Source organism: Triplophysa rosa, linkage group LG3, assembly GCF_024868665.1.
Source record: "Triplophysa rosa linkage group LG3, Trosa_1v2, whole genome shotgun sequence".
NCBI lineage: Eukaryota > Metazoa > Chordata > Actinopteri > Cypriniformes > Nemacheilidae > Triplophysa > Triplophysa rosa.
The window spans coordinates 9,526,509-9,544,932 of NC_079892.1; the positions used below are offsets into that span (position 1 = coordinate 9,526,509).

General features: G+C 38.5%; 1 protein-coding gene across 2 annotated transcripts; it reads right to left on the reverse strand.

The window, feature by feature from the left end:
* Positions 1–109: 109 nt before the first annotated feature.
* On the reverse strand, positions 110–18,296 carry aass (aminoadipate-semialdehyde synthase). Of its 2 annotated transcripts, XM_057329072.1 has the most exons (25): positions 18,019–18,296; positions 16,809–17,047; positions 16,407–16,583; positions 16,162–16,246; positions 15,974–16,041; positions 15,307–15,453; positions 15,036–15,114; positions 14,487–14,614; positions 13,898–14,049; positions 13,468–13,590; positions 12,876–12,902; positions 12,263–12,374; positions 11,971–12,030; positions 11,457–11,524; positions 6,474–6,595; positions 5,399–5,528; positions 5,195–5,305; positions 5,001–5,109; positions 4,627–4,767; positions 4,345–4,512; positions 4,171–4,266; positions 3,468–3,583; positions 2,445–2,533; positions 2,058–2,234; positions 110–1,946 (listed from the first exon to the last, which is right to left on the reverse strand). In XM_057329072.1, the coding sequence occupies exons 2-25, from the start codon at positions 17,034–17,036 to the stop codon at positions 1,828–1,830; spliced, it is 2,832 nt and encodes a 943-aa protein (XP_057185055.1). In that variant the 5' UTR covers positions 17,037–17,047; positions 18,019–18,296; the 3' UTR covers positions 110–1,827. The 2 variants fall into 2 exon arrangements, with proteins under 2 accessions (XP_057185055.1, XP_057185056.1); XM_057329073.1 differs by lacking the exon at positions 12,876–12,902.
* Positions 18,297–18,424: the final 128 nt, after the last annotated feature.

The following is an 18,424-nucleotide window of genomic DNA, read 5'->3' on the forward strand; positions in this document are numbered from 1 at the left end:
ATCACTGCCACAGTATGTACTGACACTGTTTAGCTGTACAAGACGTTTGTCTGTTCGTAGGATTAAAAAAAGCACACAAATAAGAGTGATCTGTTTACTTACAAACTCAGTTTATCTGTTCGTCGATTCTTAGTTAAGGATTATATTCGCACATTTTTAAATGATTAACATCGTACTATTTTTGTACCCGTCTTTAAATCTTATTTCAATAATATTCTCTGATTTTCATCCGCCCTTGGGACAGACTCATGTTGATTAGTCTCCAGACGCCTTCCGCTTGGCTCACGTGGGCTGATAATTCTTCAGCGAGTTTCTTTTGACTTTAGCTCAGATTCCCAAACTACCAGAGAGGTCGATCTTTGAGTAATAATTATTCCGTCGTCTCCATCTGGCCCACGAGGAAAATCGACGAACGCAATACAAAGAGAGGTTTTCTTCAAAAGTCATTTGCCAAATAGGGCTTTTGTTTTTCAATTAACTTTTACACGGCCCGTCTCAAATTCGTCTTGGCTTAACGCGGCGAGACCGACCGGGTCGCTTCTTATGGGGCTGTAAGCCATTGCTCAGCTCTCTCTTAAACCTGGAGGAACATCTCCAAGAAACTGATTACAGTAAGTCTGTGGCTTAGGTTTTGGTGACAAAGATGACAGCTACACAGAATTATGAAATAATCCTTTTGAAGAATTGCTTGTAATTATGCCCAAATTCTAATCCCTAATCTTAAAAGCAAAAGGTCACGCTCATTTGCAGACAATATATGGGTCAATGCCCAGACGTCGTCTTCAGTTGTTAGCGTCATTTGCATTTTTAACTTCTAATAATTACGAGACCCAATTATCCTAGGCTTGGTGGCCTACTTTATACTGACCAGTCAACAGAACAATGCGATCATTTTATGACCATTACTGGGCAGTCAACAGGTCATTCATTTTGTCTGTGTTGTTAAATCAAGATCGACCAAACATTTCTTGAAGGACTATAAAACAATGCAAACAAAAGGTGAGAACGCGCAACCATTTTAATATGATCTCTTATAATGTGCTATTCATAAAAAGGTGCGTTGTTATAAAATACAGCAGGTTTGTTTTAATGAGGAAAAACAAAAACAGATTCGAGACATCTTCAGCTGCTTTAAAATCATTTTGCTTGACTGAGGATGAACAATTTTTTGATATTGCTTGTTTTGAAGATTTGAATACTTTTTAGTGTTACAGCAATAAAACACTGACTGTGAAAGAGGTTCATGTTTGACAACAAGCAGAAACTAAACAAGAAGCAACCCTACATCCAGACAACAACAAAAGTGCTTCGTTGGAGTTTATGTACACCGCTACAGATAATAAAATACTCTCTGTTCGCCACAACAACACTTAAAAGAACACACACTGTCATTTAACAAATGCCCACAATCTTCACTTGTTCAGTGTATTCAAGTCTACACACATCTCCACTATTCCTGCCTAAACGTACGTAAAAGATCAAGATTACAAAAAATTAAAACTTCTTTCATCACTTATCCACCCTCATGTCATTCAGAACCTTTATGTGGTTCTTTCTTCTGTGGAACACAAAAGAAGATATTTTGAGAAATGTCTCGGTGGTTTTGTCTCTATACAATAGAAGTCAATGGGGGCCAATGTTGTTTGGAAGAAAGAAAGTCAGACAGGTTTGTAATGACATGAGGGTGAATAAATGATGAAAGATCATTGAACCATCCCTTTAATGCTTCACTACTACAGATCAAGTTGTAATAGATGTTACCGGCTAATTATACACAAAAATGAGTGAGTTTGGTGTCTTATGGTGTTTGAAGGCATCAGGGTTGGGTTACTCTGACACGGTGCTCTTGGTGACATACTGAAGACCTTCCTCCTGCAGTCTCTTCAGTACTGGACTGTAGATGCTCTTCGTCATCGGCACCACAAGCCCTTTGGTGGACAGTTCGCCTGTGAATGGTAGAAAGTATTTTAATAAATATATGAGAAATTTAATCCCAAGATTTTGGGGTTGGCTTAATGGACATATACTGTAAATATCATATATGAAGCAGAACTGACCACTGAGGACCATACGAGCTGCAATCGCTGCTGGGTAGCCCACAGTTTTGGCCATGGCTGAGAATCCATTGGGCTCGCCATAGACCACAAAGCTGATGTGTTTGGTCTCCAGCTCGCCCGTAGGGTGCCTAATCCCTACATCGTTCCTCATGATGATCATATCTCGCTCACCTTTAGCTACACAAAAAAGCAAGATGCTAGATAGGCAAGTATGTCAGACAGACTTCATTTCAAGTTGAACATGTTTAGTACTCTTTTGTGGCATTCAAGCCACAAGATCAAACCACAGAAACATCTTCGACCAACGAAAATTGTACAATGACCTGGATCACCAGGTCTAACATACAGTATATTATGAATTTTAAATCATATTCATACTGTCATTACCGTAGGCGAGTTTGGCCTCCAGGTGTTTCGCGACGGCTGCTAGGATGGTGTTGGCGTGGGGAACGGGTTCCTCGCTGAGCATTCCAAGCCTGATAAAATTCATTCAGTCAATCATCTCCAACCAATACAGACAGCTATGCTGTAAGATTACAGTTCATGTATTTTAAGCTTTTTGTATCTAATAGACTTCAGGCACAAATGTTTCTGGCACAAAGACAAAAAACAACTTGCTCTTCTTTCAAAAAAATCCACTACAATGCCTGTAAGACACTCCCAAGGTGTTGTCATTACTGAAGTATTTTGTAACATTGCTATGACATTTTCGCCCCTAGATATTTCTAGTCCCTTATCTATGGGATTTTTCATTCGGACTACGTTGCCAGTTAGTTGTCAACTGGTCAGCTTGACAATACCTTGCGACAACTTAGACTTAAGATGTGTTTAATTTATTGGAATTAAAATAGACACATTGAGCCAATTTGGCTGTTGAGAAGTACAGTACATGTCCCGCTAATATTATTAGGTACGTCATTATGACAAATATGCGTCTTCACTACGTTGGATTTTAGGACATTATTGCAACATTCCGACAACCTTCAACATAACATACCTATGACGAATATGGAAATGACAAAGTTACGTTGCAGGAACGTTATTTGATATGTTGCAATAAATATATGTTTCAGATACGTCTTTACAACGTTACACAACGTTTTACTATACACTATAAATCTGTTAGACTCATTGCCGATTAAATCACAGATTTGATCAACAAACCATGTGACCTAAGGCATCATTCAGACGCTATACAGTTTAAACTACAGACAAGTGTCAACGTTTAATACTTAAGGTTAGTTTCTTCAAGCCATAGTTTTGTCTTGGCAAGGACAGCTAAATACAACACAAACTTGCGTTTTGCAAACTGTGGCAATAAAACATACTGTACAAGAAAGTCAAAGTTCAAACTCTATTAAAATCTTTAAAAAAAAAGACTATTAAAAACTCTATTAAAATCTTCCCTACCATCTGAGACTCTGCAGTCTGAAGTCGTCCTTGTCTATCCGCTCATAAACAGCCTCTTCAAAAGCACTGCTGCTCACTGTGCTGGCCAATCCAATCTGCTTACACAAGAGCTCTTTCTGTGAGGAAGACAAGAGTACACCACCCTATCCAAGTCAGAAGTAGTATAAAAGGTTAAAGAGAGAATAAACGAAAGCATCTCAAGTGCTTCATGCTTATTATCTACTGTAGATTTTGACAAACTCTTCAGAAAACATAACGTTCTGAGTTATAAATTGAATGAGGTAGAAAAGCTATTTGGGGGTTTTGTGTATTTGTTTAAATATTTTATCAAGTTAGGTACTGTAGGGCTGTCAAACGATTAATCACGTTTAATCACATATAGAATAAAAGATTCGTTTTAACAATATATATGTGTGTGTACTAGTCTGTGCATATTAAATTTGTATTTATAAACACATGCATACATATTTAGGACATATTTACATGTATTTATTTATATTTACCAATAATTTAAATGAATATATAAATGTTTATTAATTTGTGTATTTTATATTTTTCTTAAATATTTTTCTTACATACATATATTATGTACACACAAACTTTTATTCTGGATGCGATTAATCACGATTAATCGTGTTTAAAAGTTATGCTTTTAATGTTAAAACCTGCACATTTAATAGAATAATGTTGAATAAAGTTGTACCCATGAAACGGGAGAAGCTGTGTGATCCAACAGTGGACACGGCTCGGTGTTGATCAGCCCCAATTTCACAAAGCCGCTCATCGCTGAAGAGAAACCCTGCGGACACACACACACATAACACATTAGTTTGTTCAGAGATTAGCCTGATTTGTACAGTTTCTGTAGTATTAACACCTTGAAGCGCAGAGTTCCCCGGATAAGCGTGTGAGCCGTCTCAATGCCGTAAGGCTCGGCGTACTTGGTGCTATCTCGGTTGGGGAATCCCTCCAGATTGAAACCGGGCAGGAAGTCCATCGGCTTTGTGACGTCCATGAGGGCTCCGCCAGGGGAAACGCTAACAATCTGATCGGTGTAGGACAGGTTTTACATTTTCAGAAAATCCATATTCATAATGCAGACATTGTGCCTATCGGTTAAGATTGTGGTGATATTTTAATACAGGTCATCTCGTATCACCTGGTCGTCTCTCAGGTAAATGGCCGGACTGATTGTATTGAGCAGAACGCCGTATGGACTCCAGCTAAACTTGTAACGCAGCGGGTTATCCGAGCATTCTGGAGCAGGAAGACCTCCACAAAAAGAGCTATAGGACTCCACCTGTTAAAGAAACAAAGAGCATCATGTGACCAAATGTTATTGAAAACGATGCTCTATCCAACTGTTTAATAAGTGAAAATGAACATTCACTACGTCTATTAAGGTCTGTCATATGTCTTCCAGACGTGACTGCGAGTCCACCAATGGTGCGACAGTATGTCACTCTATCACAAATACCCATAAACACATCCAACTGGTAAACAAACACACGAGTGCACGCGTGCAATACCTACAGTGCAACCGTCTGCCTTGGCCTGATCGATGCACTGCATGGCCAACATGTGATCAATGCCAGGGTCCAGACCCATCTCATTTACGATGGTGATGCCAGCTTCCTCGGCACTAGGGGAGCGACAGCCAATCATGGTGAAGCAACATGTATAATGAGGTCAACCAATGGGATTTGAAAAAAAGTCATACTCCATACCTGTGCTGAAGTTCTTTCATGGCTGGGCTCATGTAACTGGCCGTCACCATGTTCACCTTCATTTTAATGCAGTGTTTGGCTACTTGTGGATGAAATGCATACGGTAACATGCTAGGTACAACAACGACAACAAAGAAAAAATATGCAAATTATTGAGTGGCATTTTTGAAAATAAGTACAGTACATGAATCTTTAGATGTTTACCTGATGACAATGTCATGGTCTTTGATCAGAGACTCGAGGTGGCCCTCCTGGCTGGTGATGTCCAACATCACAGCAATGGTGTTAGGATATGTGGCAGCCATCTCTTCTGCCTGGTTTAAAAAATTGGATGCTGCAATGCAAAATAGATCGCAATCAAAGATATCATGACTGAACACTGAACAATTTTTAAAGCATTTTTTAATCTTGATAAGTAAAAATAAGGATTTATTTTTGGTTAATCTGAGTTCATATTAAATTAATATATGAATAGTATTATAGTTATTATATAAGTATATCATCTCTGTCCTACTAAAACTTCAGAAGTCCAAATTCGCTGTTTTTCAGGAAATGGAAAAACACTGTACTTCTTCAATGATTGCATACTGTGTTGTCAAAAATGACAAGCACTATTAAATGCTTTTTATTGTTTAGATATTTGCAAAACCCAGTGAAGAACATAAAGGGTGAATAATAATAATGATTTATGGCAAAAATAAACATAACAGTAGCGAAATGTAGAAAGTAACCAATTATTTATCAAGTGTTTATATACTGTTTAAATAAACTGTTTAATCAATAACATGAAATATTACTATTAATATGAAATAATTTATGTAAGTATTGTTAAATGTTAAATAGATAGTCCACCCAAAAATAAAAATGATGTTGTTTTTATGAGAATTTCTTCTTAAAAACACAGTTTGTTATGCACAATGTTACTGGCTGACAGCCGCAGTCCCCATTCACTTTCAGTGTATAGATGAAATAATGGAAAAATGTACAATCAGCCTCATTTTTGAAAATTTCTCATTTGTGTCACGGTAGAAAAAATAATCAAATGATTTTGGAACCGCTTGAGGGTGAATAAACTAAATCACAGAATCTTCATTTTTGGGTGAACCATCCCTTTAATTACAGTGTTATCCACCCTTAACGTATGCAACCTTATTGTAAAGTGTTACTCGTGTTCAAGGCTTATTTATTTCATTACCAATTTAAGGACTGTGACTCCGATAACATAAAATTTATCAAATGTAGTAGTGCCGCATCCCAGACGGATTTTTTCACCACTCACCCACCGTGACCTGGGTACCAGCATCCCTGGTGAGATACTCGATAACTGGCCCAGACACATAGCCCGAGCCCAGCAAAAGCACTCGCTTCATTCCCGCTTTCTTCAGGATCTGCTCGGATTCCCTGTGTGCCAGATGGTCCAGTTATTACCACGAACACACACACATATACACGCAAACTCCCTCTCACTGGCCAAACAATCTGTGAAATCACCAAACAGATCCTGTTGGATAGTGATCTTAAACTGATTGAAGAGGAAGCAAAATCCACTGAGATGAAGGAAGAAATAATCAACAAGGTCTCGTGAGATGGTCCACATATGATCCAAATCAAGTTTATTTAAAGGTCCTGTGCGTAATTATTTTATTATTATTATAATATTATTTTATGGAGGATCTATTGACAGAAATCCAATATAATATACATAACTATGTCTTCAGAGGTGAATAAAGACCTTACATAATGAAGCGTTTTTATTACCTTAGAATGAGCTATTTCTAAACGGACAAACTGCTCTAGAGCGAGTTCGTAAATACGTTATCTCCTTCGACAAAGAAGCGAAAAGGCGACGTCATCTTTGTCCAGTGTCAGCCACCATAGTGCTTTGAAAGGGAGCGGTGGACTGAGCCATTGGTTGCATTTCGCAACCTCACCACTAGATGCCGCTAAATATCATACACTGTACCTTTAAGACAGATGAAGCATTCCGATTTATTTTAAGGTGATGCTGTATGGTCACAGATTACACGTAACAAATGTAACATTTTTAGATCAGGAAGGAAAGATCCGATTCGATCAGTATGTTCTCCATTCAGAAGATAATTGACACAGTTTGTCGAGGCTGTTTTGCTCTGCGAGTCCCCTGGGAAACACATGTGATGCGACCACCCCCTGTTGCTCAGCCTAATTGGATCTGATGCTGCACATGAGCAAAAATGTAACTCATGACCCCCCACCACCTGCATGCTTCATGTCTCAAAATACCACAAATCTAGAAAATCCACTAAATATCAGTTTGAGGAAATGGGGTGATTTATTAGTCGTTCATAAAACGGCACATTTTTAGACCAACAAAGGCTTTGAATATAGCTCATCCAATCAGAATTTAGAGTCAAACGTGTTAGTTTAAAAAAAGACTTCAATGTCAAATGTAATGATTTAAATACAATTAAGTATAAGCCACAGAAGAGTGTGTTTTGTTACCAGTTTTATATGCCTATTCATTTCATAAATAAAACTAATTAGAGTCATTCATTATTGTTCATTAAAATGTTTATTAATCTGATCATCTTGTATTGGAGACAGATCTCTTTCCAAGTCAATGTTGTGAGCGTCCTTGTCCTCCATTACTTTTTTACAAGTACCAAGACCACCAAGACCATAATGGATGCAAAATAAAATTGTCTATGGTTTTGTCAGCCTGTTTTTTTTTTTGCCCTTGAATGAGACCGAGAGGGCACAAAGGAGCTCTATTGGAGCGTTTGGTGAAATGACTGTTGATCGCACCGTGAATGAAATGGCGTGAGGAAGGCATGAAAAGATTATGATTTCCATTCCGTGAAAGTGACTCAAACGTGTTATATAATCAATTAATCAGCGTGAAAAGATATATGGAGCTTGAAAAGAGAAGCTCACCTTGGATAAGAATTCAACTTAAAATTTAAAGGGACAGGCGCATTGATTTTGTAAGGCATGCTGAAAATTGTAGGAATGAATAGCGGTGTGGGAGTGAGTTAGAGAGATGGTGAGAGAGAAAGAGCGAGATGGTCTACCCACGAGAGTACGCTCTCAGGAGACGTGAACTCTAGCCATGCAACGTGTTAGGCAGTGCAGAAGCAGCACAGCGACCACCCTGTGTCTTCACAAAACAAACACAACTTCAGGTTAAGAGAATACACGACTGGCACACAAGACATCCTTCCCTCACGACAGAAATATGATGGATTTCAGTCCATGACTTTATTTTCAAAGTTTAATTTACAGTACATTTAGTGTTAATCTGGAGCTTAACCTGTAGAAATGATCTAACCAAACAAAGCTGAGGATGAACATGTATTTGGTATTTCAGGCAGCTATTTTGTGTTCTGCATATACGACACAAATTTACGGAGCCCTTTTAGGGACATGGTGGTGGGAAAAATATGAGAAAGAAGAGAAAAATATTTTTAAAGCTTTTGCGTTATCTCGCAAAACTTTTGCGTTCACCCGAGAAACATTGCGTTCCCTTGCAAATATATTTGCGTTATCTCGCAAAACTTTTGCGTTCTCTCGCAAACATATTTGCATTCTCTCGCAAACATATTTGCGGTCTCTCGCAAACATATTTGCGTTATCTCGCAGACACTTCATGTTTAATGTCTCGCTGGCAGAATTTAAGACTAGCTCCGTAGGCTACATAAACATTGGTCTATAGTCGCAGATTCCCGGACCAACAACTCGTGAGCTAAATGTTCTTATAACACAAATTACACCTCATTCTATGTAACGTAAACAATGAACTTTAACTTAATTTTCCACAAATCGAGCCTTTTATTGATCTCAGGCGGGAGCCGGCTGAGACAATACCGAAGGGATCGTCTGCAAAGTGCAAAACCCGAATATCATTAGGCTACTAATAATAGTCATTAACTTCAGTGCTACATACTGTAGTATAACTAGTATAATGTGTAAACTGAATTTCAGTGTGTAACATTTAAGTTATTAATGACTATTTTTGTAGTAACGCTTTTTACAGATTCGGATTTACAGTCACTTTGCAGACGGTTCGTTTGGACTTGTTCATGTCGCCTGCTCAGATAGATATCAGTTTTATATTCTCGTTTTGAGGAAGACTGGGTTGTAGATCTTAATCTAAGGAATTATGTGTTATTTGTGTTATAACAACGTTTAGCTCACGAGTTATTGGTCCGGGAATCTACTATGAACCGCTCCGTTGGTAATGTACGGAGAACGACAACAAGGACGCTTGAATGTTTTGCGAGATAACGCAAATATGTTTGCGAGAGAATGCAAAGGTTTTGCGAGGGAACGCAATGTTTCTCGGGGAACGCAAAAGTTTTGCGAGATAACGCAAAAGCTTTAAAAAATATTTTTCTCTTCCCTCTCATTCTTTTCCACCACCATGTCATTAAAAGGGCTCCGTACAAATACATTTGTAGTTGGAATTATATACAGCAGCGGGGGAAAAAATAAGTTTTTCTGATTTCAAAATGTAGGTATTATAGGTATGTGTTTAGGTAAAGTGATTATTTTGTTTCATTCTGTGAACTACTAGTATCATAGCACCATACGTAATGTTGCATATCCACATTACACATTGCACATGTTTTAGTTTTACATTTAAAACAATACTGCTGTTTAGATAAATTCTCGCACATTGAGTTAGTTTCCACATTTAAAAAAAATTGCAGTATACTTTAGCATTTATGTAGACGGTTTCATCTTAAAGGGATATTTCAGAGGCGAAACAAAAGTTCCACTCACCCTCGAGGTATCCTGACTGAAAATGACTTATTTTCTTAAAGAATAATGCAGTCGAAGTTATAATACCACGTATCAATTTACTTCCAAGCGGTAGAATGGGAGTGAATGGGCGTCGACTTTTTGAAGCTCCAAAAAGTGCATCCATCGATCAAAGAACTGCTCGACACGGCTCTGTGATCTTAACAAAGGTCTTCTGAAGCGAATCGATGCGTTTGTTTAATATCCATATGACAGCGCTATTAACACAGCTTGTTTTTCTGGCAAATGACGGTGACGAAAGCTCCCGCGCAGGAGACGGCATCCTATTGGAACAAAGCGAAAAATGCCGCGTTCGTCACCGGAATTTACGACATGCCTGCGTTATGTGCCGGAGAAACAAGCCTCAGGTTCACTCGCAGCAGAGATATTATGGAAGCTAGACATCAACGTTAATAGCGCTGTCAATATGGATATTTCTCTTAAACAAATGCATCGAATGTTTTCCCCATTCAAAACATGGGTAAATTTTGTTTTGCCTCTGAAATATCCCTTTAACAACATAAACAAACGTTACAGCTTAACTTCAGGTAAACATTGATGAACAATAGAGTGCCTGTAGATTATTTCTGATAACAGTCAAAAGAAACCTAGAAGAACCGTTACTTGGCTAAACTTGTCCCTCCAATATTTTGAATTTAGACTGCGATACCAAGCTCAACCGCTAGATGTCAATGTAGCATACGGTTTCTTTAAATGCGTTAAAACTACAGGACCCATTCAACAAATTGTTTATTCAATAAAATGAACATACAACAAAAGTCAACAAATTGTTTATTTAATACAATCATTATACAGTAAAATAATAATACAAATGAATATTAACATAAATTAAAATATAAATAGTTGTATTATTAGACGCTAGCCAAACACGGACCGGAAGTTAACTGGGGGTCAGGCACGTGCACGTCCGATGAAACGGTCTATAGTAAAATGTAGTATAAATCCTAGACACTATAGTGATTCTTACAGTAGTAAATATTGAAGTATACCACAGTATTCACTACATTAAAAGTGATACTGTAATATATTACTAAAGTAATACTATAGTACTAAATTGTTCATTACAAATGGTACATTGCTTACTTAACCTATGTAGCCTGTTTGTTTGGTTAGTCGACAACCCATCAATTACAAACCCAGTTGCATGCACAATTCCCTGCAGTACTTTCATAAGTAGAGTGCTGTTTGCTCACCAAAAGCGGTCTGTTGTATATTTTTAAAGCTGAAGGAAATCAAGGCTTAAGTCTGTCTAGAGCATTGATATGGTTTTACCTGTCAGTCAACCTTCGAAGAAATCTTCAGAAGGATCCTCATCGTGTGAGCATATCATCCAAAGCAACTTCACAAGTACTTTTGACTTATATAATGTATCATGGCCAATGCTCTGGTTTTTGGTTCACAACTCAACCAAACTATTGAAAGCCTGCCAAAGAGAAAACTTATTAAAAAATAAGTTTCTTACCGTTTCTCTCGGAGTTTCTCAATGTATTCAAACTTAGGCGTCAACTTCCCGTTGGATGTAATAACAGCCTAGATTGAGATAAATAATGGAAATTATCAAACCACTGCTACAAATAAATGCTTTTAGGTTTACATTCACGCATTTTCCAGGTGCTTTTATTCAAGCTATACATTCTGCTTGGTGCCATTACAAACGGTGAAACATCTCTATACAAAAGAATCAGCATCGCCTATTTCCACACAAGACATCTTACAGCTTCCGTACTGAAAGTCAATAGACATATGAACAGTCTTCAGTTGAAACGGTGTCCATTCATTGAACTCTGATTCTAGAAATCTCCAGCATATTTTCCACACATCTTTGAGTCTGTGCAGAAGTGCATGTCCGGCTGTTTCGTAAGTGAAACTTAGAAACTTGTAAAACTGCACAGTGCTTTTTACATGTACACTTTTACATGTACACAGACTAAACAATCTGTATTATGTATACAAGAATTCTCTCTTGATAAACTTACGTCTCTAACTTGTGGAGAGAAGTCCGCTTCTTCCAGCGGTGTGGTGGCGTCTGACGGGAGCTGTGGGACAAAGGTTAAAGTCACACAAATCATTTACATTTATTTGACCCATGCCACTGGCTATATCAGTGCCACGCTCTACCTGTTTAACTACAGGACTCTTATTAAAAGAGTCTCCCTCAAGAACAAATCTGCATATGTTCAAAGCACTCCTCTCCCGGGCAAACCAACCTCCACAAGCTTTACAACAACACAAGATTATTACTCACCACCCCCGCTTTTGACATCTTACCATCTCCCAGATGTAAGGAAACAGCCGGTCTCCGAAATACTCAGTGGCTTCAATCGGCAGCTGAGCGGGCAGATTATCAATGGAACACATCAGAATGCCATTTCCTTCAACACTGAATGAAAATATATATATATGAAAATCAAAGGACGTCTTTTTTGGGACATGACACCAGAAACTTTCAATTCATATTGATTTCTATATCGCAAAATAGGGCTGTTCAAAAATTATCGCGATTAATCGCATCCAGTATAAAAGTTTGTGTTTACATGTATATATTTAGGAAATATTTGCATGTATATATTTATATATAATTTAAGTTATAAATAAACATTTTATTCATTTTTATAGTTTTCTTAAATATATACATGTATGCGTTTATAAATACGAAATAAAGATTCACAGTGCACAGACATACTGTATATTACATGCATGTATGTAAACTTTTATTCTGGATGCCGTTAATTGCGATTAATCGTTAAACAGCCCCATCGCAAAGCAGCTTAACAGTAAATGCATATGAGTACAGACACCTTTGAAAAAACAAGAAGCTATGAAATATATAGAATACTTGGTATTATTCCAAATTAACTTTTTTTCATAATATTTTTCATACCTTGGTGATACTACATGTGAAAATAATCTGTAAGGAAGCGAAGGGGGAGAGAGAAGGGGAACAAGATCAGGAAACCACCATGAGCAGAGACTCGAACTCAGGTCGCTTTAAGTGCAAACGCGGCACATATGTTGGAGCACTGCCATCATCTCTGACATAATATGTTTTTTTAAACAGAAATATGACTAAATTGATGACAACCACATCAAATTTAAAGAAATGGACGCACGTCAGAAATACCTGTCATGTCATTTGAAGGCTCGTACCCACCTTAAGGCTTTAAGAGAGGACAATGTACAAAAAGGTAGAAGACTGGTTATCATATTAAATCAGGCAAGCCATTCCAGCTTTACATGGAAATAGGCTAATGCTAAGTTGGCACTGTTGTTGCTAGGGTGTGTGTGGTGGTTGCTAGGTGACTGAATACTGGTCCAAATCAAAGCAGCCCACCTTCAAGTCTCCTAATGATATTCCCATCTCTAGATACAGCATGGCTCTGTTCTTCCTTCAATACAAGGCTATGAAATATTTTCCCGTTTTGTCAACCACCAGACAAAAATGCATTAACGAACAGGAGGAAACAGCATCACACCTGTCATGATCGATATGTTGGTCTGCGTCATACATGCAGAAGGGTTTCTCAATAGTGGTGCACTCAGTCATGAACTCTATGGAGCCACCCGTGTCTGCCGAGATGTCACAGATAGCCAACAACCTGATGATCACAGAAGATCAAGAGTGTGAAACGCTTAAAGGAACAGTTCACCCAAAAATAAAAATTTGAGTTTTTCCAAATCTGTATAAATTTCTTTGTTGTGATGAACACAGAGAAAGATATTTGGAAGAATGCTTCCTGTTTGCTGTCCTACATTCCTCAAAACATCTTTTGATTTCAACAGAACAAAGAAATTTACTAAGAAACTATTCCTAGTATGGTAGTCAATGGTGACCAAGAACTGTTTTGTTTACAAGCATTCAAGTCCTGAAAAAATGTCACGGCAATAATAATTTCAGGTGCTCACTTGTGGGGAAGGGCGGGGCATCCGTGATCAGGTGATGCTGATGCTGATGTATTTTGTCTGATCAAACGCTGAGCGTCCAGACGTCGCAGCAGTCTGGGTGTGTGAGGGTCCCAATATATTCCATTTATCAGACAGGTGGTGTAAGGGGCCACCTGTGCAAACAAAACAAAGCTCCTGAAACACATCTCGCACGTTACATGCATGTCCAGTTACGGTTGTACATTTTCATGTACGTATATGAATTTAAAAAATGTGATCTGAGAAAATGTTTGAGAAATACACACTAATCTTTTAGGACGTTGTAACAAATCTGTCAGTTTTCTTATAAATGTAGTTTGTCAAACTAGGGCTAGTTCGTGTCCGATTATGGATTCACTGATAGCATTGCCTTATAATTATGCACACAGGCTAATGTGTGTATGAGACACTGGCGTTTAGAACGTTATAGCCGAGATGATAAATGGAGGAGGGGTCTTACAGCTGAACCAATCAGATCCCCGGTAAGAATGGACAGAAACATGAATATTCGGTATGTGGCAACTCCCTTTATCAAGAACCAATACGTTTCTTTTGTTTACTCAGTACTCACAGTCTTTCTGAAGTGTGACGTGTACAGTTCAGGATGGTATTCATACTCCAGGGGGTCATAGAGTCCATCGCTCTTTCTAATCAGGTGGTGATGTCTGCTGATCACTGTGCCGTATACTTTGGCTAAATCTGAAAAGCACGTGGGCATGAGTCTTTTCACAAAGACACCAAGATGTTACAGGGACAGTTCACCCAAAAATGAAAATTCTGTCATCATTTACTCACCCTCTTGTCATTTCAAACCTGTATGACTTTCTTTCTTCTGCAGAACACAAAATAAGATATTTTGAAGAATGTTGGTAACCAAACCATGCCGAAACCCATTGACTTGCATTGGTTTTGTGTCTAGAATAGAAGTCAATGGGTACCGCCGTTGTTCTGTTACCAACATTCTTCAAAATATCTCCTTCTGTGAGCTGCAGAACAAAGAAAGTCATACACGTTTGAAATAACAAGAGGCTGAGTAAATGATGACAGAATTTTCATTTTTGGGTGAACTGTCCCTTTAAGAACTCTAAACATATCACCAAGTACACTATCTGCACAGTACCTCCAGTCTCCGAGACTTCTTTGAGTTCATGAGGTTCTACGTATTCACACGGGAGTTCGTTGAAAATGTCTTGGGCACCCTGCAGCAATATTGGGGAGGATACTTAAAGGGACTGTACACCCAAAAATGAAGTGTATTTTCATAATAAAATTAGAAATCTGCGTAACTCTAATATGTTGCAATTTTCAACATGACCTTGTGAATCAATTGACACAGTAATAAAGCAAGAGACTGTTTAAACATTACAGCTGTGTTTGGATTTCTCACTTACCTTAGACACATTGCCGGTGCCAGTAAACACAAATGTAAGAGGACCTATGGACTTGGGCATCAGGCCTAAGGAAATTTCATACCCACAATCCCTCACCGCCTGGATGGCCTGACTGACGTTTCTGTAGTTGTGTGCCATGCCAATGTGCTGTCACGTAAAAGATAATAAGGAAACATCTGTTGACTCACATTGTTCCAAAGCTGTATTTCTCATGAGAACAATATAAAAAAACATTCTGAGAATTGTGTTTGTTCACTGTTTTTCATGCAATTACAATGAATTGAAACTGAAGCTTTTTAAACTCACAAAGGACACAAGGCGTCCTTCAGTCTGTTTTTCACTCAATGCTATTGAATGCTATTAAAGAAAAGTAGCATTTATATACATTGTTTTTTCTAAGAAATAAAATGTCAAAGCCACAAAGACCACTTCTATAATACTTTTATGGTATTTTGGCAAACTTGAAAGCTTCAGTCCACATTCAAAGTAACTGTATAAAGTAGTCTTTAGAAAGCTCCTTTTGTGTTGAAAATAAGTCATATCTCTTTAAAATGAAACTAGTAACCCAAATACAGGTTAAAATTCCAGAAATAAACTGACCATAAACTCACTAGTGTAACGGCGCATGTACCAAATATATAAAGGATGAATAGACAAAACTAAATACCATAAATGGGGTGTGATGTCCAAGAGCAAGAAAACGCAAGCCCAGACCGTGTAAAATGTTAATCATTCCTGAAATGACACAGAAAATGTATAAACAATAAACATACTGCAAGGAAACTCTGTAAACTTTAACTGCAGTTTTTTTTTTAACTTTATAACACTGTTTGTACATATTTATAAGTCCCATACCGGCAACACCAGCCCACTGTCCAAACGCTACAATTCTGAAGCCGTTGGGATCCACCATTTTCTCATAATCAATGAGTCGCACTTCCTAAAAAGGAACATCAGTGAGAATCTTGTGCGAGCTGTTGAGTCAACTACTGATTAAATATGTCATAACACTCACGACGGCAGAAAAAATAGCATTGGACCTATACTATAGGGTAGTTCCTGCTCACTTCCAAGTCTCTTAACATCTGTAGACACTTAACCTTTTTTAGAAGGTCATCGAGAAGTCCCATGTTTGCCTCCTGAGCTTTGATGGTGTGCGAGAAGAACGCGTAGGTTTTGCGGGGGTACACCTTTTCTTCCGGCGGTCTTTTCACACCAACGATGAGAGACGCCTCTGAGATGTCCTCCTGGACAATAGCACCTGCTTTTTCATAGAACTGAAAATAAAAAAATATGAATCAATAGATTTACTGTAGATTTGATTGATTTATATACGATTATAGAAACCCGAAATGTGTGTCCGGGTATGAAATTTATGACATTTTTCACCAACAACTGGTCTGACAACCAGAAAGGGTCCAAATCCATTTTGTCTTAGCAAACTTCTTTCTGTTAATATTGAAATAGATGACATTTTGTTTGACGGTGTGTAGTGTACTCACTCTGTCGTGGATGGCCCGTCTGTTGGAGGGCTGCACCAGCACCTTGTGCCCAGCGGCTGTGATCTCCCTCACGTGCCGTGGTGCCAGCGGCGCCCGTCTCTCCCACACGTTGACATCCTCACGTCTGATGGCTATGACACTGTGGTGATTCTGATGATGATGAGATCTCTTCTGACAGCGCACGCAGCCTCTAAACCCTCTACCCTGGCTCCTCACGAGACGAAGCATGACTGAACCGGCTTCCAAAACACGCAATGTTAAAACTAGTACACACCGACTTCAAAGTCACAATGACGATGACAGATCAGACAAACACTTGAAGGGATAATTCACCCCAAAACGTAAACTCGTTCAAAATCTGTATATGACTCTTTCTTCTGTGGAACACAAAAGAAGATATTTTGAGAAATGTCTTGGTGCTTTTGTGTCCATATGATGGAAGTCAAATGAGGGCAATGTTGTTTGGTTACCAACATTCTTCAAAACACCTTTTGTGTTCTACAGGGGGTAAAAAAGTAGTTCATTTTTGGGTGAACGATCACTTTTATGCATTTTAACATCTGGGGTTTGCAAAGAACAGGACTGCTTTGAACCAAGCTGTCAGGTCAGTTTATTTGTATAGCCGTTTTCATATTAAGTACTGTTTGAAAGCTTTACAGAAAACAATGAATAACAAGCAACAACGGTACGGATAAAGCTACTAAAGTTAATGAAACATTTATTCTGCTATTATCTGACTTTCAATGGTGGCTGTCTTGTGTTTAAATATCCATGAAGTCTGGACTCATCCGAAAATATTCCTGAAGACACACTTCTAGTGCAACTACATCAGCACAAGCCAAAAATAACCTTAAATAATCACATAACGCCAGAAACTAGCAGAACTTCAAACATGTGTCAAAGTCATTTCTTTAGAGATAAACGACGGGAGCGCGCACTGCACGCGGCTGTCAGTACTGTAGTAAACCTTTGAGCATCTAAAATGTTAGCACTTATTGCAAATGTAAACGTCCTGACGTCATACTGTATGTATGCTTTGCGTGTATGTGACTGACTGATGAAGCCGTGCGCATATTAGTTTCATTATTTACAGTATAGTGCGGCTAAAAAAAGACACACGGGCTATTTTAGTATGAAGCATGCGTGCTGTGATCCCCGTGTTTGGGAGCAACACGTGTTATCTCAGTTGTATCGAGGCTTTCTCACCTACCTTTACTTTTAGATTTACGAACGAGTTTCGTCGGATCTATAGTCGTGACATCAACGTGGACTGAAGGTCTAAACTCGGCCCACAGCTCGTGCGTGTGGCGGTGTCGCCTAATTTGAATGACAGACGACTAACGCTACGGGATTGACTGTTTAGGTCAAAATTAAAACGTGCTGGCTAGACCCATCCACGCGGTATATATCACTGCACAATTATTTGTTTCTGCATTCCGGCGTCAGAGGAGTAATCTGAGCCGGGTTTTAATCCCACCAATCCGGTTTAAGGATGAGGATCGGCCTCCTTACGTCCCCTTGACGTAGCGTCGCAGGTTTATGAGGTAAAGCGAGGAAAACTCCCCCTCGATCTGTTCTTTTTCATTTAGATGCTGTGATTGAAAGGAATGCGGTAA

Bases quoted from the DNA above. Each gene is read 5' to 3' on its own strand.
- aass (XM_057329072.1), bottom strand. From the start codon at position 17,036: ATGCTTCGTCTCGTGAGGAGCCAGGGTAGAGGGTTTAGAGGCTGCGTG. The intron at 16,247-16,406 runs GTTAAGTGTCTA...GTTCCTTTTTAG, and splicing joins TCGATGACCTTCTAAAAAAG to GAAGTGCGACTCATTGATTA. The intron at 6,596-11,456 runs GTAAGAAACTTA...TCTGGCACACAG, and splicing joins GAGAAACTCCGAGAGAAACG to GGAATCCGAGCAGATCCTGA.